This window comes from Phalangium opilio, unplaced genomic scaffold (assembly GCF_054372755.1).
Source record: "Phalangium opilio isolate 3A_F unplaced genomic scaffold, DU_Popi_V2 ptg000087l_1, whole genome shotgun sequence".
NCBI lineage: Eukaryota > Metazoa > Arthropoda > Arachnida > Opiliones > Phalangiidae > Phalangium > Phalangium opilio.
The window spans coordinates 1,160,216-1,184,120 of record NW_028324192.1 but is presented as its reverse complement, the minus strand read 5'-3'; the positions used below and the strand labels follow the sequence as shown (position 1 = coordinate 1,184,120).

General features: G+C 36.6%; 1 protein-coding gene and 1 long non-coding RNA gene across 4 annotated transcripts; both read left to right on the top strand.

Annotated features, from left to right (window-relative positions):
* The first annotated feature begins 919 nt into the window (after positions 1-919).
* LOC149649730 (uncharacterized) lies at positions 920-8,723 on the top strand. 3 transcript variants are annotated; one of them, XR_016371609.1, is made up of 7 exons: positions 920-1,119; positions 1,183-7,130; positions 7,199-7,609; positions 7,699-7,944; positions 8,069-8,240; positions 8,309-8,458; positions 8,521-8,723. It is a non-coding gene; the product is annotated as an uncharacterized LOC149649730 (long non-coding RNA). The 3 variants fall into 3 exon arrangements; XR_016371610.1 differs by having other exon boundaries at positions 1,183-7,334; positions 7,416-7,609; XR_016371608.1 differs by having other exon boundaries at positions 1,183-7,609.
* A 1,118-nt stretch (positions 8,724-9,841) lies between these two features.
* On the top strand, positions 9,842-20,672 carry LOC149649729 (uncharacterized). The gene is made up of 11 exons (XM_089849199.1): positions 9,842-9,856; positions 9,948-10,052; positions 11,652-11,875; positions 16,496-16,541; positions 18,256-18,312; positions 18,652-18,729; positions 18,776-18,784; positions 18,837-19,025; positions 19,093-19,215; positions 19,286-20,211; positions 20,514-20,672. Exons 1-10 carry the CDS (start codon positions 9,842-9,844, stop codon positions 19,685-19,687), a joined length of 1,248 nt encoding a protein of 415 aa, XP_089705325.1. The 3' UTR covers positions 19,688-20,211; positions 20,514-20,672.
* The last annotated feature ends 3,233 nt before the right edge of the window (positions 20,673-23,905 follow it).

Sequence of the window (23,905 nt, the reverse complement as noted above, 5' to 3'; positions counted from 1 at the left end):
TTTAAGGACATCAATTTGAAAGGAAGTAATTATTTTATAAATTTTATTGTAAAGACCAAACTTAGGAAATTTTTTAGGATTTAGTTCCGCAAACTTTACTGGATTAGTTTGAGTTCTTTCATTCCTCTCAAGAATATAGTTAAACACATTTCGGATTTATTTAAGACAATCAATTTGAAAGGAAGTAATTATTTTATAAAAAAATTGTTAAGACAAAACTTACGAAATTTTTTAGGTTTTGGTTCCACAAACTTAACCAAATCTGTTTGGGTTTTTATATTTACAAATTGAAATATAATTTGCACCATATGTTAATAAAGGGATTTATTTATAATAACAATAATAATGCTTTGTTGTATCAAACAATGAGTTTTTTTTTCCTCCAATCTTTGCGTTTCTTTAAACGAAGTTTTAGTCGTGATATTCACTTGAAAAGATTTTTCAAATTTAGGCTTTGGTGGAGGAAGCAACGTTTGCGTTACTTTAGCTAAAGTTTTAGGTTTGATATCCACTTGTAAAGACTTTTCGCGACATTTTTGGACTATCAGAATAGCCTTTTCTGCCGCGAAATTGCACTAAATGTGTGTTTTGAGAATAATCGTTTATCCATTTCTATTTAATGTTAAATTTTGACGCTAAAGGGTGTGTAGAAATGCCAAGTGATTCGAATACCGCAAGCCTCGGTTCCAGGGTTCCCCTTCGAGACCCCTTAAACGTACGTGACCGTCCGACTAAACAAAATCGTCCACTTTAAGGATCCCGCCTCTCTATTGGATGCTTCATTTATCACGTGTGTTGCAAACCGCCAATAAAATATTCGAAGTTTCTAGACTATTAGAGGGGAAAAATAAGTAAGAGAATTTCCAGAACCCCCCAGTTCTCTCAGACACAAGAGGTAAATTCGCGCTTAGTAAAAATCACGGAGAGCTGTCGTGAGAAATCTTTGAAGGAGGGAAAAATGTTCAATGCCGGGTTACTCTGCAGCGAATGCGCTCGGCCTCTGTTTAGGCTATACAATTATACCACTTGAAATGAGACGGATGGCTAACCAAATCGGACATACATACATTTCAATCGTAACATAGAATCTTGGGCCCTTAGAGAGATGATCTTCTTATGGTATGTCTTATCCTCAAACTGACTTCGTCTTTTATACTGTATTATCACGTGACTTTCTTCTAGGGTATGATTGGGTTCTAATCACGCCAACATGACGTTCTTTAACATGGCTTATCGTGATGTTCTACCATGTAGAGTCAACATGGCGTTAAAAACCTCAAGCCATGACAAGGCTTAGCGATGCATTCAATTTTCAACTTCAATATCGGAGCTAATATGCCCTCGTATTTACACTTTATTTGCATTCTAAAACATTGTAGGTTGTGAAATTCATGATTTCTCCTGTCTTCGTGAGGAATCAGGTGCACTGTCGTATTCGAAAACTGCACTCTCTTTTCACCGTCTACTTTCATACAGTCGTACGTCGAGATCCTTCTTCGTCCTTTCTACGAACTTTGAGGCTGGAATGATTTTCTACCTTGCCTGGTCTGGTTATTTATACAGTCATTGCATTCTACGTCATTATAACTTTAACTGTATATTTTGGGGGTGAGTAATGGGTTTTCTGGGGCACCACATGTTGCAATCTAGGTAGAGAATATTTTCCCGTGGCACCCTTTCCGGGGTTTTACCCCCTACAAAAGGTTTCACACATTGGGATTTCCCTCACTCGGGAGGATGTTTCATTCGCCATTTTATTAATACAGGGAAAATTAATGGCTCGAATTTTAATCTAATTAACATATTGAAGTGTCGTTTATTTCTTGCATCATAATTGACCCTATCTTCATATGGTATTATATGCACTATGCACCCTGAGAAGCGAACACGTTTCATTTCAAATGGAGTGTTATCAACCTTTGTCTATATTGGATTTTATGGAATATAAACATACCGCTACAGTAGTGATTTATTTTTTTCTGAGATATCCCGTTATCTTATCAGCATTAAAAAATTCATTTTTAAATTTTCACTGCACTAGAAGTGAACTGATTTGAATTCCGAGTTTTTATTTTTCTTCTAGATATCCCTCATCTTATCTTAGTGTTTGTGATAAAATTAAATATTCTCGAAAGTTCCAGCGTCACTGGCGCCATCGGCCCTTGCCTTCCACAGTGCATGGGGTGGGAGACTCTTATTGACCCTACTCTCAACCAACGCATCATCATTCGTTTAAACATATTTAATCCTAATGAACCAGTCTGTAAATGATGTTACGTTATCTTTTTTTACTATTTGTTACCAACAGTGGATTGTTTAATCCATAAATATAAGTAGCAGTGGTGCTGGTTAATCCAGGAGGACAGTGTCGTTATGTAATTTTATTAGTCAAATAATTTTCATGTTTACATCAGCGGAGACTTTTCCAATGTAACCACGTGGGAGTCAAAGGGTTACGCTGTTCGCCAATCGGTTACACGCTATCTCCACAGTCCACATTGCCGTTTTTTTATTTGTCTAAATTGCTATGAATTGTGTTTCTATGGTGGGATCCTCTAATGAAAAGATTTGTTACATCCTTAATATTCGCTATATCACATAAAAGATCATCTACTTTAAAGAAATTCCTCACACTAGCATCTAAGGTGCTAACATCCAACAAACTCTCATGGAATTCCAAGTTCGGGGTATGGGATAGTATGGTACTAAAAAGATTCGACTGATTTTCCGTGTAACAACAAATTATTCTTTCGTGGGAAGTTGAAATACATATATCTCTATGCTTAATTAAATCTCCTACAAAAACACTTTTCCCACATCCCATGACCCTGGCTACGAGTCCGGTAAATGGGTGTTTCATATTTAAATCGATATCGATAAATGAGGAAAAAATTAACAAAACACGGATATTATATCCTAGGGGGAATTTAGCAAGGCTTAACTGAGATGTTAAAAAGAAAATTGGTACTTATAATTTGACTGATTCCATTTCTGTTTGATGGGCTGAGTATATCCTGTACAATTCAACGTCTTGTAGTGAAGCTTGGAGAGTTGTAGCTCAGCGCTTCTCAAACTTTTTAACCTTGCGGACCGGTTTTTTTTCAACTATGTATGACGGACCAGAGAGTCGCTTGTCCGCGGACCGGTGCCGGTCCACGGACCACAGTTTGAGAAGCGCTGTAGCTTATCTTTAAACCTACCCCGTCTTTTATACCATCCTATCACGCGTCCTATCATGTATATTTCCTCACCGGTCACAACACCGAAAGTTAACATGACGCCTTATTTTCTAATTTCCCCAGCCACGCCATGGTATTTCCCCTGAAAATTTCCACGCAAGTCGCAAAGTCAACAGGGTGTCAAGGGTTCACTGCTTCCCCCTGGTTTTTCCCCGCCGAAAAATCGGGCGTGAGGACACTATCTTGGTGTCAGACGCCAACTGGGTGTCAGGTGTCAACGGGGTGTCACTGTCGCGATGAGCCCATTTCTATACTACTACTCCCTTTAGACAGAGAGAGTTCCAGCGTTCATTGGCTGAAGAAGTCACGCCCCGCTCACGTATTAAGGAACCACCAGTCTATCAGATACAGCCCCAGATGGTTTCTCAACCACAAATAAGTCCTCAACATCAAGCAATACAACAAGTAGCTCCCCCAACGGTTTATCCCCGATAGTAACGAATCAATGATACATTCCGTACATCGGAACTTATTACACTAACATGGACACGAACTTCGAGCGGTACATCTCTCATGCGAACGCTAACATCCCACACACGAACCTACCACTTCCGGAAAGATTGCCAAGTCCTTTCCCTGTCCATGTCGTTCCTCAAAGCTGTTACACTCCGAATTACCAAGCTCATTTCCCGAGGCCCACTCCCCAAACAAAGCAGACCCACCTTGAACCAAGAAGTCAACCACGAGACGATTATCCTTGCCAAACTCGAGTATTTGAATCCAGAAATCTTCTCTATGAGACCAGAGATACACGACTTCAACGGCGAGAACGTGACGTCAACAGAATCAGGTCCAGGAGAGACAACTTCTTCCGGTAATCAACCAGGACAGTCATATGCTTCAACTGCTGTGGCCTAGGTCTATATGCCAGTGACTGCAAGTCCGCTAGAATGGAAAGACAACGAGGTCCGTTTCCGGGAAACGCCAACTCCCGCAACTCAATAGTCCCTCGGGAAACAAACCGAATTGTGGAAAGACCACCACTTCACTTAGCCACAATTCAAAGAAGAAGAGGACTCCAAAAGAGGAATCCCCATTTAATAAAAATAAAATTTGAACACACAATTTTAACTACAATTATCGATAATGGTCTCCATGATTAATCTGGATCAATGGCGAGCCATACAAAGATTTAGAGGGGATACTAGACTACACGGTAAAAAAGGGTTCTTTAAGGGTTCTCAATAGAACTCTTACGTTCTTGTTGGAACGTTAAAGGTTTCCAAACGTGGATAAATGTTCACAGTAGGACAGGAAGGTTCTTAGCAGATCGTATCTAATTAAAGTGGTTCTTGTAATAACGTGTGGAATTTTAGTAGATCCTTCAAGGTTCTTGAAAGAATATTCGGGTTCTTGAAAGATCCTTGAACGTTCTTGAAAGAACATTTGGGTTCTTGCGAGAGCCTTCACGGTTCGTGAAAGAACATTTGGGTTCTTGCGAGAGCCTTCACGGTTCGTGAAAGAACATTTGGGTTCTTGCGAGAGCCTTCACGGTTCGTGAAAGAACATTCAGGTTCTCAATAGATCCTTGAGGGTTCATGAAAAAAATACGGGTTCTTGAAAGATCCTTAAAGGTCCGTGAAGGAATACTGTTAGAAAAAAAGGTGTTTCATGGGTGTTTGGAAATACCTTGATGTGTTTATTTACTCTTTTCTGAGTGTTTTGTAACTGAGATGGTGTTTTCTCCGTAAAAACGTGCTGGTTGACTCTTTTTAGGTAATTTTTAAAGGAAATGGCGATTCAATGGTACGTAGAAACACCTTTAGGTTTTATTAACTCTTCCAGGTGTGCTTTAATCTAAAGGGTGTTTTTGTTTAAGTTGGAAGGTGTTCTATCAAAGGGTGCTTAGGAAAACGGCAAGTTGTTAATTGACCCTTATTGAAATGTTTTTAAACGGAAATACAAGCCCCGTTTACACGAGCTTGCACGAACCGTTGCCAACGCATTGGAAACGATTTGAAACGATTTGTAACCAAGTGTAAACACAACCGTTTTTAACCGAACCAATTCCGAATCGCATTGTTGTTTAATATAAAACTGTTTGAATGGTGCGGATAAACACCTTTGGGCTTTCTTAACATTTTTACCTCATATGGTGTGGTTTTAAGTTATAGGGTTTTCGATATGAGCTTAGAGCGTGAATGGTGAAAAGAGAAATCATGTACTAATTCTACCTGCATAGTGAAACATCCTAAAAATATCCCAAAGATTTTTAAAATCAAAATTAGTTAATTTTTCTTAGGACTACCTTATTCCAAATATTTGAAGGAATTCTTACTTATTTTGATTTTTCAATCATTGGGAATTAATTCTCGAAGAGTTCAATATGCTGTAATGACTTGGAATTAGAGGAATTCATAAAAAAATCACTTAAATTTCCCCTTGACACAGGTTTTTATCTTTCCGTGTGACGATGACGTCACGGAGAGGTATAACACTGGACATGTCTTTGTGCGTATCTGTCTGTCACCGCCTTCACAGCAAATGTGTTCGCAATTTCCGGACTGCGTTCGAAGTTCACAGAAATTAGGAAAATTGTACTTCACTACGCTATCTCCACACACCATGCACTTGTCTTTCGTATGGTCAGGAGTTCATAATAACCCCCCTTCGGGGGGGAAGTATGAAACTGGCCATAGAGCTAATGGTAAAAATCGGGAACAACAAGATTCTGTCGTTGCGCATAGAAAGGATTAGCCTGTTTATGGACATACAACCTTACAGTATATCGTAGTGGTATCTATGCTCCTTGGTTTTCGTTCCAAAACTTCCGTTGGTTGGGATCTCCGTCGAAAAGAAAAATGGCGATATGGTGGACGTAGAAACACGTTGCAATTCTTATATTAAAGATACTGCGAATAAATTTGTCCAAACCGTTTAAATTTAACCACGGAATTCTCACTCACACATATCACAACAAAACATTATTGACGATCGTTTAAATGTTTTGTAGAAAACTAGAAACCCTGACTAAAAGCCAACTTCTTAGCCAAGGCTTAACTTATACCGTTCCGACAGAAGCAGACGTGAGCTATTTTCGCTATCAAAATCACAAGATAAAAATAGTGCTAAACCGGAAGTGTGTTAGTTAATGCGCGTGGGCGCTAAAAAATGGGGTAACTATTTCTTTGGGAGTTAAGCGGTGTATGAATCCGCTGAGCTTTACGGCGAAACTTTGTTGTTACGGGCTTTTTAACCAGTTTCGTACTTCGGGCTATTATGAACTCCTGGTATGGTATATACCACATACACGCCAATCTGTACTTATTGGATTCTAACAACACCATCAAAATACTAGTCTTCTGTGTAAACCACATACATGCCAATCTGCAACATTAGTTTCTACAGCATTATCATCATTGGTGTTAAAATTATCCTTGTTTTTGTGGCACTCAAGAAAGTAAAGATGTAGATTCAGAAGACGAGTTAGTTCACAGTTCATACTAGCTTTACATTCGATGATTCGGGGGGGATGGACAGTTTATTTTAATTCTATACTATTATTGGATTAGATATGAAGAGGAGACTATTCCTGAGAGCAAGCCCCATTTAGAGGATAAATATCTGGTTTTCCTCTCGCAATTGGTTCTCTTATTTAAAATTTGTCGAAGACCAAATTGCAAAAACCCCATCAGCCATGTGGCTAGAAAGGTATCGGGAACATGCTTGACAATCACAACTGAATGCATAGCTGGTCATGTAGACACTTGGGAAAGCAAACAAAGATTCGGATTAACTGCGTGGGGGAATTACCTTCTGGCAGCATCTATTTATTTTTCCGGCAAAATACCTTCCAAGTTTTTGCGAGCTTTTAAAAATTTAAATATTAGAGTTTCCTTATCCAGAATGTATTTTGTTTATCAACGGATGTTTCATCTTGTAATTGAAAAGGTATTGCTTGGATATTCGCAGAAAGTTAGAGCTCATTTAAAATAAATTGAATCATTGCTGTGGATCAGGGAACAATAAAAAATGCTCCTCTCAGATCCTTCGAAGAAATACACTATGTGTGGTGATGGGCGTGCTGATAGCCCTGGTTTTTCTGCTAAGTATCGGACGTATACGTTCATGGATGCAGAAACAAAAAAAAATAGTGTATATTGAACTCGTTCAAGAACTAAAATACCTGGTTACTTTTATTGAGTTATTATTCAATTACAATCTCTGGTATTTCAGTCAACTGACGTAACTGCTTCGAACCAGATGGAACTCGATGGTTTGAAAAGAAGCTTGAAAGTTTTCACTAACATGATGATTGGCCTTGCCAAAATTGTCTCCGACCGTAATCCAGGAGTAATTGCTTTTTTGAGAAAGATGTACCATTAAAAATGTGCATGAATTTCACAACTGGCACTGCAAAACTTAAAATCGTGTCAGTTTTGTTATTAAAGAATTGATTTGCGAAAGAAGTGCAGCAACGCTTCATATTTAGAGAATAACTATTTGGTTTTATGTTTAGACATAAAGAAGAAATTAGTTACAATTGGGAAAGTGAAAAAATTACAATGCTATAAATTGATGGATACCTGCAATTGGCAATCACGTTTATTGGGTTAGGGCAACATCGATGACCAAAGAAGAAAGGCGAAGTGGACCTCTCTACTCAACTACATTACAAATGTTCACGAACGCCAAGAAGAAGAATACCCAAAATGTTTGCATGGGCTAATTGTAGAGCAAGATCCGAGAGTATGGCTTTCAAGAGGTGAGAAGTTCTAATACAAGCATCATGTTGTAAAACCTAAATGTTTTTCTTTTCCTTATTTAGAAACTAAATTATTTGAAGCATCATGTTGTAAAACCTAAATGTTTTTCTTTTCCTTATTTAGAAACTAAATTATTTGACGAGCTCAGCAAAGTCATAAATTCTCCAAACACACTTGCAGCTTTTTATCAGCTTTCCAGCAAATATCAGACATACTCGGTGGAAGTATTTCACTCTGCGCTGAATTCTTTCTGCCCTAAAATGTATCATTTTACAAAAGATTCCATGTGGTCAAGGTTTGTCTCCTCCCAATTATTTTTAGGTGCCAAGAATATATAAATGTGAAGATAATTTTGAAAAACAGGGTATGTCTTGCTGCGCTTCATTACAACGAAAATGGGCAAAAAAAAACAAGCTGTGACAGCTGAAGGAGACGAACGTTATTACATAAGCTATCCGAAAGCTAAAGCTGGTGCTCCTACCGTGAAAAAAGTCTTAGAGGAAAGCACCTATGGTAAATTGAACTTCTGTGTTTCTCAAGTTGTCAGTTTGTATACGAAGCTATTGCACTTGCAGAATATGCCCAAAAATTAATGGATATGGCTTATGAACAAACTGTTACCCTGCCAGTGGCAAGTCATTTGGTCAGTTCTCCTTCAGTTGTAGCAACTCTATCATCTCTCTATAAGAAGGATGTCAGCAAAGCTGACTTAGTTGCAAAATTCAGAACAAGATTTCAAAAATAATGATTTACTTATTTTTCCCAAATTATTATTAAAACATAAAGGAGACACACTTGTGTTAATAAAATACTTTATTTAAAAACAAAATGAAAGAAAAGTTTTAATTGTTCATCCTAGGATATTTGAACCCACAATAATCTTCTGAGGGCCATGTTTCCCGAATTTTTGCAATGGCACAGCTAGGGATAGGGGTGCGTCGCTTGCGGCCTAAGCGCTTAAAAAAAATCCTGACAAACTGCCGATAAGCAACATATCTATTACGTCTAAAAATAAAATCGCCATCAGGCATAGTTTTCGAGTCGCTTGAAACAACAAAATCCTCGCAGTGGCCTGCCTATCTTATTAGAAAGCTGAATGCCTACTCATGAATGTTATTCTCATTTTCGTCACTAGTGTCGTCTACATATGCGTAGTAGGCTGGCCCAACCACATCTAAATCTAAACAATTCAGTTTTAATTTTCTCCAATCCACTACGCATTCCAAATCCGGTGTTAACTCTGTCACCTTGACCATTTCCCGAAAACACAAACTTTCATGTACTGTATCCATTGGGATACAATGGTTACAAATACACCTAATATGAAACAAATTAATTTTCAAATCCATGAAGCGAAACTAACGTACAACTAACCAGTTTGTGTTGCCCACACGTTGCTGGGCATTACCAAGATCAATATTTTGGTCATTTTCATCGTGTTCACTATCATCATCGCTATTAACCAAAAACTCTGGGTGGGTGGTCAATCAATAACGGCTCAAAAGCATATGGTAGGACACCCAAATCTTCAGTTGGTGGTTCCATACCCTAAATTATGTTCAAGACTTCATGGGGGGTAAGATCATAAGGCACCAACTTAACGCCTCCAAAACCCCCATTGCATAACATTGAAAATATTGTTCCTTTTGCCTTTCTAGATAATTATATCCGTATTATAGATTCTTTAGAAAGATTAACCGATATATTTTCCAAAATATTTCCCTGATGTGTTGCCTACACATTGCAAATATTTGCCCCCATAATTTTAGCAGCATAAACTATAAAGGATGCAAGTGCTGTTAGCAAAAAGCAGGCATATTTACACTAAGCCTTGCCACTGGAGAATTCGTGAAAAATTCGACGATTAATTGATTATTATCAGATAATTTAGAATAAATGGCGTTAACGGACGTAAAAACTTACCAGAAATTAGTCAATTAGATATTTTTTATGTAAAACGCAGTCAAAAGTATGAAAGTAAACAACTTTTTTTTTTTATTAGGAGAGAAAGGCCAAGAGAGAAGTATTCCGCGGGCCCGCAAGTAAACAACTCGTTTATTACGAACTTGTCAACACTCAACAGAAGCAGACAGACGCTGCGGAAAAGGCGCGACTCGCGTGAACCTTTCGACCTGTTGAATGCGTCCGATAGAGGGCGCCTTGTGATTGGTCGTGGAAGGTTAGGTAAAATATTTAAAAAAAAAAGGCGAAAATCGGCATTTATTTTGTTTTTTAAATACTTTAGAGATATTGCCGGAACTTTTTACTATGCAAACAGGTATTAATTTTAGTAATAGAATCGACAAACAAGCTGGTCCAGCAACCAGGACATTTTTGCACACCCAATCAATTTATAGGACATTGGACCAGTGAGGCAGTGACCCCTATAAGTGTCTCAAAGTTATCTTATTTCCGTCCCGGCTAAATAGAAAACCGACACAATAGGCAGGGTTCATACAACTTTGGAAAACAAATTTCCCTGAGATTTCCAGGTTTTTCTCCATATACTTCCCTGAGTTTCCCAGATTTTTCCCGTATATGGAGTATCCTATGGAGCAAATGTTAAAGGAGGAAGGGTAAATAGGACAATCACGTAATCAAAGGGCATCCCCGTATCTCTAATATAATCAGAGTTATGAGCCCCCAAAGTATAGTGTTATGTTAATCCTATGGACGGAAATGTTCACGAAAATTTTGCTTAATTACTCGGCCCCTGTTTGACAAAATCCCAAGTTTTTAGTATCGTTGAATGTTAGGCAAATAAGACTATAACATACTCGAAGGACATCCCCGTATCTCTAGTAGAACCAGAGTTATGAGCCTCCTAAGATTAGTGTAATGTTAATCCTATGGAGGGTATGTTCATGTCTGTTTGACGCAAAGTTCCCTGATTTCCCTGAATTTTACTGTGGTTTTCGTCAACTATTTATTTCCCTGATTTTTCCAGGTTTGTATGAACCCTGATAACTCACAGCAAGACAAGGTTGAAAAGGGGGCGGAAATAAGTCAAATACTTTGAGCCTCCTGGAAATTCGCGAGAGCGGAAATAAGCAGAATACTTGAAATGTATCCAGGGACACTATTCTCTAAAAATTTCAATGATTAAATACCCAAATCAAAATGTAAACATTAGGGTTGGTTCCATAAGGAGAGAGAGCTTAAAACCTTATTCTCTAACCCAAATCCAAATCGACATTTGAATCTCCCGCCAAACATTTCACCATTTCAAATTATTCTCTTAATTCTTTAACCCAAATGACATTTGAATCTCCCGTGAAACACTTACCCAAATGTACGTCACTTCCTCTTTCATTGCATAATTTTATTTGAGCATAAATTACACTAAGGCAGTAAATTAATTACCTACGATAAATTAATTTATTACTTTAAAATTAGAATTTTATTCACTATAAAACTAAGCTGTTCCTGAAGTTTTTGAACCGTTTAATTGAAATTATTTAAACTATTAGTGATGATCAATTGGGCAATATCGTAAATTAACCGATGTCAATACCAATTGATTTAAAATTAATGAAAAGAAAATATCAATATCAAACAATTATCCACTGGAAAAGATATCAAGCTATTCTTTAATTAAAATTTCTCAGGTTAAGTTTCAAAAGAAGATGAATTCCATTATTTTCTGACACCAAAATTAACAGCTTCTTTGCATAATTCCCGAAGTATTTCTATTCCAAAATTTAAGCCAACAGCCAACCCTATTCCCTACCAATATTCTAGAGAAGCAGCCCAATTGGCGTCTTTCCCGCCCAATATGGCATCCTTGCAGGCTGGCGACGTCGTTCGCCGAACGACGCTCTCGAGGGAACGACGCTCTCGAGGGAACGACGCGCTCGAGGGAACCACGCGCTCGAGGGATCAGGCACTAGCGTATTCTCCCAGTATTACCTCTTTGGAGGTTTTAATGCCGTAAATTCGGGCGATATGCCTACAATCCGTTCTAATATTGAAATAAAAACTGTAGAAAGTAATCCCGAGTGTATTTCCGCGTTATACGGCGTAATAGGCTTCACATCTTACACCCTCAGAAAGACTTTATTGCCGAGTGGCTTCTCCCTCGTCAATTGTCCCGTATAGAGACTAACATTTTTGCATCCGCCAGATGGCGTGTGCAAAAATAAAAATCACTTGATTTTCCTCTTCACCCACTCTTTAAGGGAATTACAAAATTTATTAAGGCATTGTATAGTACACTTCAAGTTACACATTAGCTATTCAGATATTGACTTCTTAGCTCCGTTATGGACTTTAAGAACCTCTCAATTTTGGTATTTTCCGACGTAGTGCAAATTAGTAATCTTTAGGTATATATCTATATATTTTATTCTTTAGAGGTGGTATGCTGTCTTATCATAGAGGCCTACTAAAAAACTTAAATATTGCCCAAACCGTATAATTTTGCTTGTGTCCCATTCGACCGAATCCCAATCGACCGAACGCGTTTCCCATTCAACCGAAAACAGCCCAAATGTGCGGTTTTGGGATAATATATATCAAAATTTAAAAAGCAAACGTTTTCACTTTTTAAGGCTTTTTTTACCCTACAGTTTTCGTTGTATATATATTATTGATGTTTGAAATGCAAAATTTAACTTTAAGAGTGATTGATAACGGAGAGAATTGCTAATAAAGGCGGCTTTCTTTACATTAATAATGGCTACTTGTTTCAATTGAATAAGAAAAAGGATAAAACTAGTTACTATAATTGTAGAAATCCCTCCTGTAAGGTTCGAATAATAGAAGTAACATAACCTAACCTAACCAAACCTAACCAAACCTAACCAAAGCAAACCAAACCTAACCTAACCTAACCAAACCTGACCAAACCAAACCTAAACCTAACGAAACCTGACCAAACCAAACCTAAACCTAACCAAACCTAACTAAACCTAAACCAAAGCAAACCAAACCAAAGCAAACCTAACCAAACCTAACCTAACCAAACCTAACCTAACCTAAACCTAACCTAACCTAACCAAACCTGACCAAACCAAATCTAACCTAACCTGACCAAACCAAACCTAAACCTAACCAAACCAAACCTAAACCTACCCAAACCTAACCTAACCTAACCTAACCTAACCAAACCCAACCTAACCAAACCCAACCTAACCTAACCTAACCTAACCTAACCTAACCTAACCTAACATAACAGTAATGTTTTGGAAAAGGCATATTATTTGAGAAGTCAATGAAGGTATAAAACATCAATATTTTGGTAAAGGCGTAACATTGTTAAATGATTTATAAAATATTACTAACCTAACTTAACCAAACCAAACCTAACCAAACATAACAGTAATGTTTTGGAAAAGGCATATTATTAGAGAAGTCAATGAAGCTAAACATAAATATTTTAGAAAAGGCGTAGAATAGTTAAATGATTTATAAAATATTATTAACCTAACCTAACCTAACCTAACTTAACTTACAATTTCCTTCTCTGGGTTTGAACCCGAGCCTCTGAATTAAAAGCCTGATATTTTACCATGCTGCTGCGAAGATTCGAAATCCTCACAGACATTTAACTAACTAATTCTTTCAAATAAATTCCCATTCAGCAGAAACCCGCCATTGGGCTGGAAATTTAAATATATTCTCCATAAAAAAACAAAAAGCGGTTTCGGTCGAATGGGATGCGGTCCAATGGGATAATACCATAATTTTATTCATACTATTATTATCATTTGAAATTATGAGTTCTTAAATTTTTATTAATACAGTAATACTGGCAACACATGTGCCTTTCTATAGTCGCTTTATATAAGAGCTACTTAAGATAGCAAGTATTCATGCGTTTATCTTCTCAAAATAGAGAAAACGGTGCGTTTGTGTTTAATTTTTGTGATCATTGTTAAAATACCACTCTTATGGGAACTTCACTCATACCAGGAGTAGTAGTGTGTGCTTTCTAGTTCTTGCGAAACCCGATAAGGGGCGCTATTATCAGTCCGTGTGTAACACAAAATCGGCAATTTGTAATTTACCGTCTTTGTTGGGACCACCTTAAGCAATTAAAATCAAAAAATAATTAATTTGAGCAAATGTTGTTTTTGGGTTTAATGGGGACCGGGGTGTGCGTCCCCATAAGTGTCTACGGTCCCCACATGATTGGTGTGCTTTCTCGTTGCGGTCCTCATAAGCATAGTAATGCAAACGCACAAAACACTATCAGAAAGCAAGGTCTGGTTCCATAAAACACCTACCAAAAATGTTTTGAAGGTAATGAATTTAAAAGGTTAAGTTAAATTGTTTTTTTAAACTACAGAAGAAATGTTTCATTAAACTAAACATTAAGGACATAAAATGTAAACAAACTTTTAAAATGTTTTCAATTTAATTAAGTTAAAAGGTTTTGAGCGAGCTTAATCTGAATTGTTTATCTCTATTATAAATGTAATGCTCTTCAGAATTAATGTACCATTAAACTAAACATTAAGGACATATAATGAAAGCTTGTTGCGGTTTATGGTAAGGCTGGTTTTCACTGGCCAAAAACGCGGGAAAAAATCAAGCTTTTTTCAGAGGTATCTTAACGCAAATTATGTCGTTTTCAGGTTGGCTGAATTGGTTTTCTATTTTTTAGGAAAATTTTACTGAAATTTATGCGGTGGAAGAGATGAATTCTTAACGACATAGACGTGGTTTTGGTCAGCACCCCAGAAGTGCTTTTTGTGCCATTGTTACCTTTTCGAGTGAAGATGACGTCACAGAGAGGTATTGCACTGGACGTGCCTGTGTGCGTCTGTCACCGCGTTCGCAGAAAGCAATATTAGCTTCTACTCCATTATCATCGTTAGGGTTATAATATAAGTGGCGATCGGCTAGATTTAAGAGAAACGTCTAGCCTCCAATTGGCAGAGCTTCCACCAAAGGTTCACGCAATTGCGGGTTTTATGTCATTTATAGTGAATGAATCGCCTTATATAACCGAAATTTCCAAAAATTATTACTCTTGAATTGAAATGTCTAAAATAACTATACTTAAATGATTTTAGGAATAAAGTTTCTTAGAACGATTTAACTACAATTAAGGTAAAGTATCGACGATTAAAATAATTAGTATAATTTATATTTATTTATTTAACGAAAACCTCTTAATTGCGTCTCGACTCGGAGAGGTTTGTTTTGGTTTCCCAACTTGTATTGAAGTGAAGGCGTTTGGATTGTTGAGTTTTTAACTATAGTTAAGTTCTGCTTCGTCGTTATTCATATGATGAAACTGAGACTTTTCGCAAAATTAATGGGTTGCTAACTTGCAAATAGTACAATTCACAACATTTAAGCTAAGCCATGATCTCCACAATGCAGCTCGCGCTAATAGTTCAATTTCAATGAAAACCAAAAAAAATGGTGAAAATTTCTTTTAGTTCAGTGAAACTTTGGTCCGTGAAAACAAGGCTTAAAACCTATTTTCAACGACCATGGTAGATTCAGCTATTCTTGATTATATAGATATGGATTATATACTTAAGTTATTTTCATAAAGTAATCAGAGCGCAACGTCGATTTAACAAGCAAATAATATCATAATAGCAGTAAATATGACCCTTTCAATAGAACATTTCCAATACCTAAGTATTGTTACTTTCCAACTGTCTATCTAACATATTTGTTAGTTTTGCGTGAATGTAAAATGAAGAAGCGCAACTTCAAAGCCATATTACCTGTTGGTGTATATGACTGTTGGCTCTGTTTTGTAATTAGTCAGTTCTAAGAAATATTTGACAATGATTTTCACGTTTTGTTTGGAAACACGGCTACATTACCTTATTTGATTATCATATTTAGTATTGTTACGTTACTTATGGCTCTGCTAAGCAGCCTAGAAATGAGTTCAAAACGCGAGTGTGCGTTAGACTTTTCGCGGCATATCGAGTCCACACGTTGATAGTATAAAATGGATTCTCGTATTTTCTGTAAAAAGGATGAATTCAGAAAATCCTGTTGAAATAGATAGGCCTAGTTAGCGGTGGAAAACAAATTTTCTCAAATTTATAGATATAATTCTAGTGGAGAATGCTAACAACTAGACTGATTTACTTAAGTTGGGATTAAATTGACCGAACCTGATTAGTTTTTAAATGGCTATCAGACTTTTAACCTAGACTTTTACTATTATTTTATTTTAGAGCAGTTTTAGAGAGGAAGTTAGTTGGAAATGATTTTTAGTGCACCATACACTTTGGCAAGTTAAAGACAAGTAATTATACTTTTACGTAATGAATTTCACGTTTTAGGTTCTCAAAAAATCTCACTTCCATGTGTCAATTTCGCCATCGATAGGTACTCAATTTCTACAGATTTATGGGCACTTATTTCTAAATCTCATAATACCAAAATTCTGATCCATAGTTTTATCAAAAATAATTTTCAAAATGAATACTACTACTTCATGAAATTCTTAAGTGGTTTTATTTAAATTAAAACTTTAGCACTGGAGCTTTCCCTCTTCAGCCAATTATCCGTTCACGATGATTAATTTGCATATTTACAAATATAATATTTCTTGTTGTTTATTTATACCAGAAATAAAGAGTGTAATGGATCGTTAATTACGGTGTTAACTCACAAGGTAAGTATTTCATTAACCTTTTATTACTTCATGTGAATCATAGTGTTTTTCAGTTATTTAAAATCCATATATCCCCGATACCAGTAATCCTGTAAAACAGGCCCATAGGAACGTTTAGAATTTAAGGGGGGGTCCAGTTTAAATATGGATTTGGGCAGCCCCTTCCCAAAATTAAGAAAAATGACCAAAAATATTTTGAACAAGATTGAAACATAGTATTTTAAATGCAGTGACATGTGAAATGTCGAATTCAAAAACTGGTATCCGATAGGTGCTGGTTGTTGAAATCGATTTGCACAATAAATTTTTATCAATCGTCTCTGGATATGTTTAGATCACTGCTAAACGATTTAGTCTTTTTTGAGTAATTGTTGCCCTAAGTTAGGGCACCAACTCTTTTAGAGAATTTTTTAATAGGAAAAATAGGATCGTTTTTGCTAAATTATAAGATTTTATAGGACCGGATTTATAAAATTATAGGATTATATTGGACTCATAAATGATAAGTCCTAGAGTGTGGATTATTTTATTTAAGTGGGAATGTGAGATGTCATAAAGAGCGTTATAGCACCTAGATTTAATCAAACACTGAAGGGCTCACACAGAAGACACACATTCAGATTTACTGGGAAATTGACTAATACTTGAAAAAAACAATATGCAAAATAAGACTAAAAAGTGATAGAAAAGTTACCAAATAAAACTATTTAAAAGTATCAGACAGGAAAAATATTTTTCAGAGAAAACCCTATTTATAAAATATCTTTCTTATAAAATAAAGCTTAATCTTTGAGCTCAGACAATTCAGCTGAAAGGCCTTAGGTGAACTTAAATTGGCACGAAGCACAGAATGCAAAGTAATTGCTATAATTTCAAATAAAAACTAAAAAAATTCAAATTCAATAAGAGAAAATTTAAGGTAAAAAATTACCTGAGCGAGCCAAGCAAATGAGCCTGACCAAATGAGACCTTGGCTAATTCTGAGTTTTAAAACGTTATACAGCTCGGACTATAAATAGTTACATCAAACTACCAAAAATAGGACTTTATAGAACTATTTGTGAAATTATAGGATACTTTCTAAAATATAGGATTTTATGGGAATTATAGGACTTCTGGGACCTTGCTGTTAGTACGTTTTTTAAAGCTTCAATATAGAGAAACTTCTTTCTGCAGAAGTGTAAGTGGCAGGCACAACAAGAAAGAGACGAATTGAGTTGCAAACAGAAAAAGACTGGGTTTCGTCGTCCAACTTTCATGCTGCCATTGCCTTTGAAACAAGTTTTCTCCGAGTCCGCCCTATTTTCACAGAAGACCATTTCGGTATTAATCTTTGTGAAGGCGCGAACGGTCTTCAGCGCCTCAAATTTGTGAGGCTGTCATTGATAAGCTGAATAAGCCTTTTTATGCCTTACAAAAGACGGGCTCTTAGCTTCGCCACTAGGTCGGGAAACGGCACTGCGCGTAATACCGAAATAGTCTATTCAATTCATTTTTTTATTTCAATATCATTTTGGCGCCCTTTGATTATAAATTTGGCGCCCTTTCAGACCTATTTTAGCGCCCTAGTAACATTTTAGGGGGGTACAATGTACGCCACTGCCTGCCAAAACCCGTTTTGATCCTTCAGCGAAATTTTAATAAGAATCCCGACATGCTGCTGTCCTTAAGTTTCTAGAGCGCTTATTGCCTTTTTTAAATTTAAATATTTCAGGTCGGTTTTGTTGATGACATTGGAGGAAGAGACGATATTTCGTTACTTAAGCAAAAAGTAAGGTACACCTGTTGTTATCTACAAGTTGGACTTAAAGAAAAAGGCTCTTGCTATAATAGTGTCCGAGTTCTTTAAATATGTTTTCAGGGCTTGTGTTTAAGTTCCAATATTCCTCGTTTATAGTATAGGCATATGAACCGGTAGAATATTTAATCATAAGTTTATAACTTATCTCCGATAAGTATGTCACTTCGGCAAATTCCATACAAATATTTCAATGAGAGCTTGTCACGGAACGACAAAAGAAACTATAGATTGCCAAATGCTCTTAAAAACTTTGTACGATGTGTTGTTTGTGTGGCTAAGGTCTGATTGGTCGCTAGCTGAAACATCTAGCGAATAGGCATCGAGATGGCGAAAGTAGTACGTGAGAAAACTCTTACGAAACCGGAAATTGTAAAGCAGACTCGTGTCGTGAGTCGGGTGAGGCAGGCGGTTAATCTTATGTCGGTATTTATAGTTTACTGCGGTAAGTATAAGGGTATATAAATTGCATCTTTAAGTCCAATTAAAAAATGAAGAGCGCAAAATCAACCCAGTATAATTATTACGCGTTAAATCCAAAGAAAAACGCTTCGAGTCAAACCAAGAACGTTAGTACATTTACTTTGTTTACCGAATATGAAGCCGTGCAAAGGCTTAATGAAGCAGTGGAATTATCGCGCCAAATGAATGCAAAGCTGACCAGTAAAGTAACCAGAGAATGTCAGGTATGAAATAGTTAATTACAATTTACAATACAGAGCAGATAAACTTATTCCGAAGTGTATTTGAAAGACGGAATGTACGTGGAATAGCCAATTGCAAAACTTTTGGGCAAATTTTGTGGAAGGAATTAAGATGTTGGTGTCAACATTTACTACGCTAGTTTGGACTGAGAAGCTATCTTCATCAAAGGAGGTATATTATACTACAATTATTATGCTTCAATATTTCCCCAAAATATAACTTATAATGAAACCCTTCTTAGTGTTTCATTGAAGTACTGAGAAAGAATGCTTTCGAGCCAGAATTTGGTTGCGAGCCCTCAAAACTGATCCTTACACCTCTTGGCTATTTGGAATATCATCTACTCTTTAGAGGGTGTATTCGAAACATCTGCGTTCTTTCTGACAAAGGGCTAAATCATGATTTGGTGTCAGAGTTTCTCAGTGATTTTGGTGCCAAAGACTATGTACTTTGCGGTGGTATCGATAAAGATTCAATTGAAATAATACCTTATTTGGTTAACAAACCCAAAAAACTCCTTACGCACTCGTTTCCCAAGAAACATTTTTCATCGTCAGATTGTCCAGTGTGGTTTAAAAAACCAAGCAACGCTAGTGGGCCCTTACAAAACGTGTGTACAGCTTGCAAAACTCTTGCTCGATAATTGAAAGTATGCTTAAAGCGACGCGAAGAATCAATCAAATCTCCGTGCCGTAAAAGAAAAATGGATCCTTCGTCCACATTTCCAGAGAAGTTTTTATCCCCCTATAGCTCAAATAAAAAGAAACGTCACCAGCTCTTTCGATTGCAAAATCTCAAGACTAAAAATTCGAAATTGATGGCAAAACTTGAAGCACTTAAAGTGAATTTGAAACCAAAGCAGCATGACGAAATGAAACACATCACGACTGTGATAAATAATAACTTCACAAAAGAGATCGACGAGGCTCTTTCTGGAAACAAAACAAACTTAAGTACAAAAGACAATCGCAAAAGACTTAGAGAAATCTGGAATCAAGATTGCGCAATATATTTGAGAAATGAAAAAGAACAATTTAAAGCTGATCAAGACAAAAATGGTAAGCACTTCTTTATGATAACCTGACTTATTGTAATATTTACTCTCATATTTTTCCTTAGCTCCTGGTTACAAAGGTAATCGCTGGAGCATCATTACATACAGGATTGGTACGTTTTTTAATATGTTTCAAACCCCCCCCCTCCTCTTTTCGGGTTTGGTTGAAAACAAAAACCAACTACTTTCCATGGTTCTTTTTTAAAAAAACCTTTGAAAATAGATCTAACCGAACTTCATATCTGTTGGAAAATTAAGGATATCCTAGACTAGGGCAGCTTTTCAAACTTTTGAATAAATAAGTATCATGCTGCTGCACGTGGTTCACGTACAAATAAACCATGGTTCTAGTAGCCTCATTTTCTTCCAATATGCAATAAGCTACCATTTAAACCTACAAATTTGCAAATTACAGCTCTGTCTGTTGCGTGCCGTAGTAAAGCTGCCTACGAAGCTCTGAAGGGTTTCAAGATCTTAAACTTACCGTCTTGGCGTTCAGTTCAAAGGAAGACAAGCAAAAAACTGGATGAACCTGGAATTAATATGGAATATTTGAAGGAACAGAAAATTACATATGACAGTTTTGCGAAAAAACAAGTATCTCTAGGCCTACAAAAACCCCAGTGCGATGGCTTACTAATATTTGATGAGGTTCGGGTCGCTGCAAAAGTGGTCTGGAACAGCAAAAACCACAAATTCATAGGATTGGCTATGCCTAAAGAAGACTATGCGTATCTAGATGATCTTTATCAAGAAGTTTCTGACGATAAAAACATCGCCAAAGCTAAATACATGCTCCAGTTTTTGTGGCGAGATGTTACTGCAAATTACGATGTTGTGGGACCATTTTTTTCCACCACATCCACAGCCGACACTCACTTTACGTTTAATTGCTTGTTTGAAGTCATCCAATCATTTCAGTACTGTGGTTTTAAAACTGCGGCAATAGTATGTGATGGGGCGAGTGCCAATCTCTCTCTAGTAAAATTGACCGCCGGACTGGGAGGGCCATTTAATTGCGTAAATAGGGATGACATGGACGATATTGATATTTCTTTTTCACCCTGCTTCCCAAATCCTTACCGCTTAGACCGAAATATACACTGGATAATTTTTCCTTCGCACGAGGTAATTTCATCTTTAACTCCATTTAAAATTAACTTATAAATAAATGCATTTCACAGTTGAAGAGCCTAATTAATTCCCTTTATTCATCGGATCCGGAAAGAGCGAAACGCTTTTGTAATGATGGTGTGAACTTTGGATGGCTTCAGATTAAACAGCTAAAAGAAAGAGATGATGAATTAAGATCGCAAAATATTCCCCGTCTAGTTCCGAAGCTAGTCCAAAGTTATGTCGACTAGCTGAATGTCCAACCAGCTAAAATTTTACAAGTAACTCTGCAGGTAAGATATACTTAAACATTTCAGGACTAACTAGAGTTTTTATCAATGTAGCAAAATGATGTTCTCTCAGCACTCTATGAGTATGCAAACCCAAAGGTGACTAGACCCCCCCCTACACCAGAAAGAAGTGATGGCCACGTTTAACTATTTGAAAGCGTGTAATAATTTGTTTGAAAACGGAACTCTTTCTTGGACCAAGATTGAAAGCCCAAATTGTGAAGTTATGGCAAACATTCAGACCGGCTTAGATTATTTCACGAAGTGGCTAAAGGACATAATTGGCAAGTAATTTTAATATTGTTTTTAGTTTTCTGAGTTATGAGTTTATGATATTTTAGCTTGATTATAAAGAGTGTTCAACCGTTATTTGGGCATATTTAAATATATTTCGAAATAAGAGTAATGTTTTTGGTTTAAAAGGCTTAGCGGCTGATTTCTTCGATCTTTATCCAGGATACTTCTTATCCCAGATTAGAATAAATGGAAGCGCTATAGAAAGTTTGTTCTCGCAGATTAAGTATGCAACATCGAGTAAACTAACGGGAACTAATTTCAACACTGCATTAAAAGCTGGTATGACAAGAATATATGTTGAAGGACAACACCAAGGCAATAAGAATTACAGAGACCAACTACTTGCAATCCGTGAATCAGACATTTAATATTAAAAATGAGACCATTTTATTTGTACTCTTTAAAAATTAGTGTAATACAAATCCAGAAATAAAACTTGTTTAGTTTTTATCAAGCTTCTCTATTCTTAAACATAATCACTGTCACGTTTTTTGGTTTTGTTCCTACGAGGGACGGATCTCGCCTTTGTATCACAGCTGTTGATGCTAGGAAATAAATTATTTCTCTTTAATGTATCACAGTTTTGTCTTTTTGGGGAATTATCGTAGTTGTCATTAATGCTTGTGCTTGGTTTTGGTGAAATATTGACTGAATTAGGAACTATTTTTTGGCCTCTTCTCACTTTACTTTGTTTTAGAGGGTTATTTTGGAAACTTTCTTCATTTTCGCTTGACCCACTTGCTCGTCTGGCTGATTTTGATTTAATTTTTGATGCTTTATCCATCTGCTTCCTCGTACTAGCTTTTGGTGAATTATGGCTGACTAGATTTGGAACTATTAGTTTGCCTCTTTTCACTTTACTTTGCTTTCGGGGGGTTCTTAAAACATCGTTGATTAGACGTTTGACTAGCAGTTGGTAGTGACTGAGATGTTAAATTGACTAAATTATTGCTTGACTCACTTGTTGATCTGGCCCTTTTTAAGTTCAATTTTGATGCTTTATTAGTCTCCTTGCTTGTACTTGCTTTTGGTGAATTAGAGCTGACTGTATTCGGAACAATGTTTTTGTTTCTTCTCACTTGAGTCACTTTAGTTGGTTTTTGGGAGGGAACTTTCAAATTTTTGGGCTTAACTGTTTGACTAGTAGTCTCTTTACTTGCACAGCTCTTGGCTTTTGATTTAAACTTGGTACTTTTTCCCTTAAACCCGTAAAGCTGATCTCGAAGAGTTTGACCACCTTTACCTTTTTTAAGGCTGCTTGAAATGAATTCTTGGATTCTGGCATGGATCATTTTCCTCGTCCACTCTTTGTAAAAGTTATTGATGTCCATTTCTTCCCAGTTAAAGCCTTCTGGTAAGGCAGCATCAAATAACACCTTTTGTTCTTTACATTGTATAAAAGCGATACATTCGGCCACGCATTTTTTAATCATTTCTGATCCATGTTTCATCAACGCTGCTTTATTTGCGTGTTCACGAACATTTTGATTAAGCGCACGTATAAAATCCAAGAAAATGGTTTTCGGATAAATAATTTTTCCATTATCTCTTATCTGTAAATCCAACGGTAGACTTCCCTTTTCTAAAGGGTTCATTTTAATAAGCAGTGCAACCTTTTGGAGCTTATGATCGGCTATCCGCTTCTTCATTGCATGTTTTACGTTAACGCTAGATTTTGATGTTCTTGATAGGATCTCCCCTAAGCATCCACCCCCAAGTTTATAGAGAGCCGAGTCAGTTTCATCTTTAAAATTAAGTATTGCGTAGTTAACTTCCTCGGTACTGTTAATATTTTCATCTTTGCTCAGTTTTTCTAGATACTTAGTTAAAATCTTGCAAAATGTCAGAGTTGAGGAGGTAATCACATTAATTAGCATAGCTTCATCATGGCTGCAGTCATTAGTAATGAGATTAGACCTGAGATTTTTGACATCGTAGAAGTATCGTACAGTTAATTCTGCCATCGACCGATTAGTTCTAATTTTAGCTTTGGTTTGAGAAGGCTTTGGTATGGGTTGAGTCGATTGACTAGGCCTATCCTCATCAGAATTCGACAAATTAACATCAGAATCCTCTTCCAAAGTGGTAACCACAGAATGAACAGGTC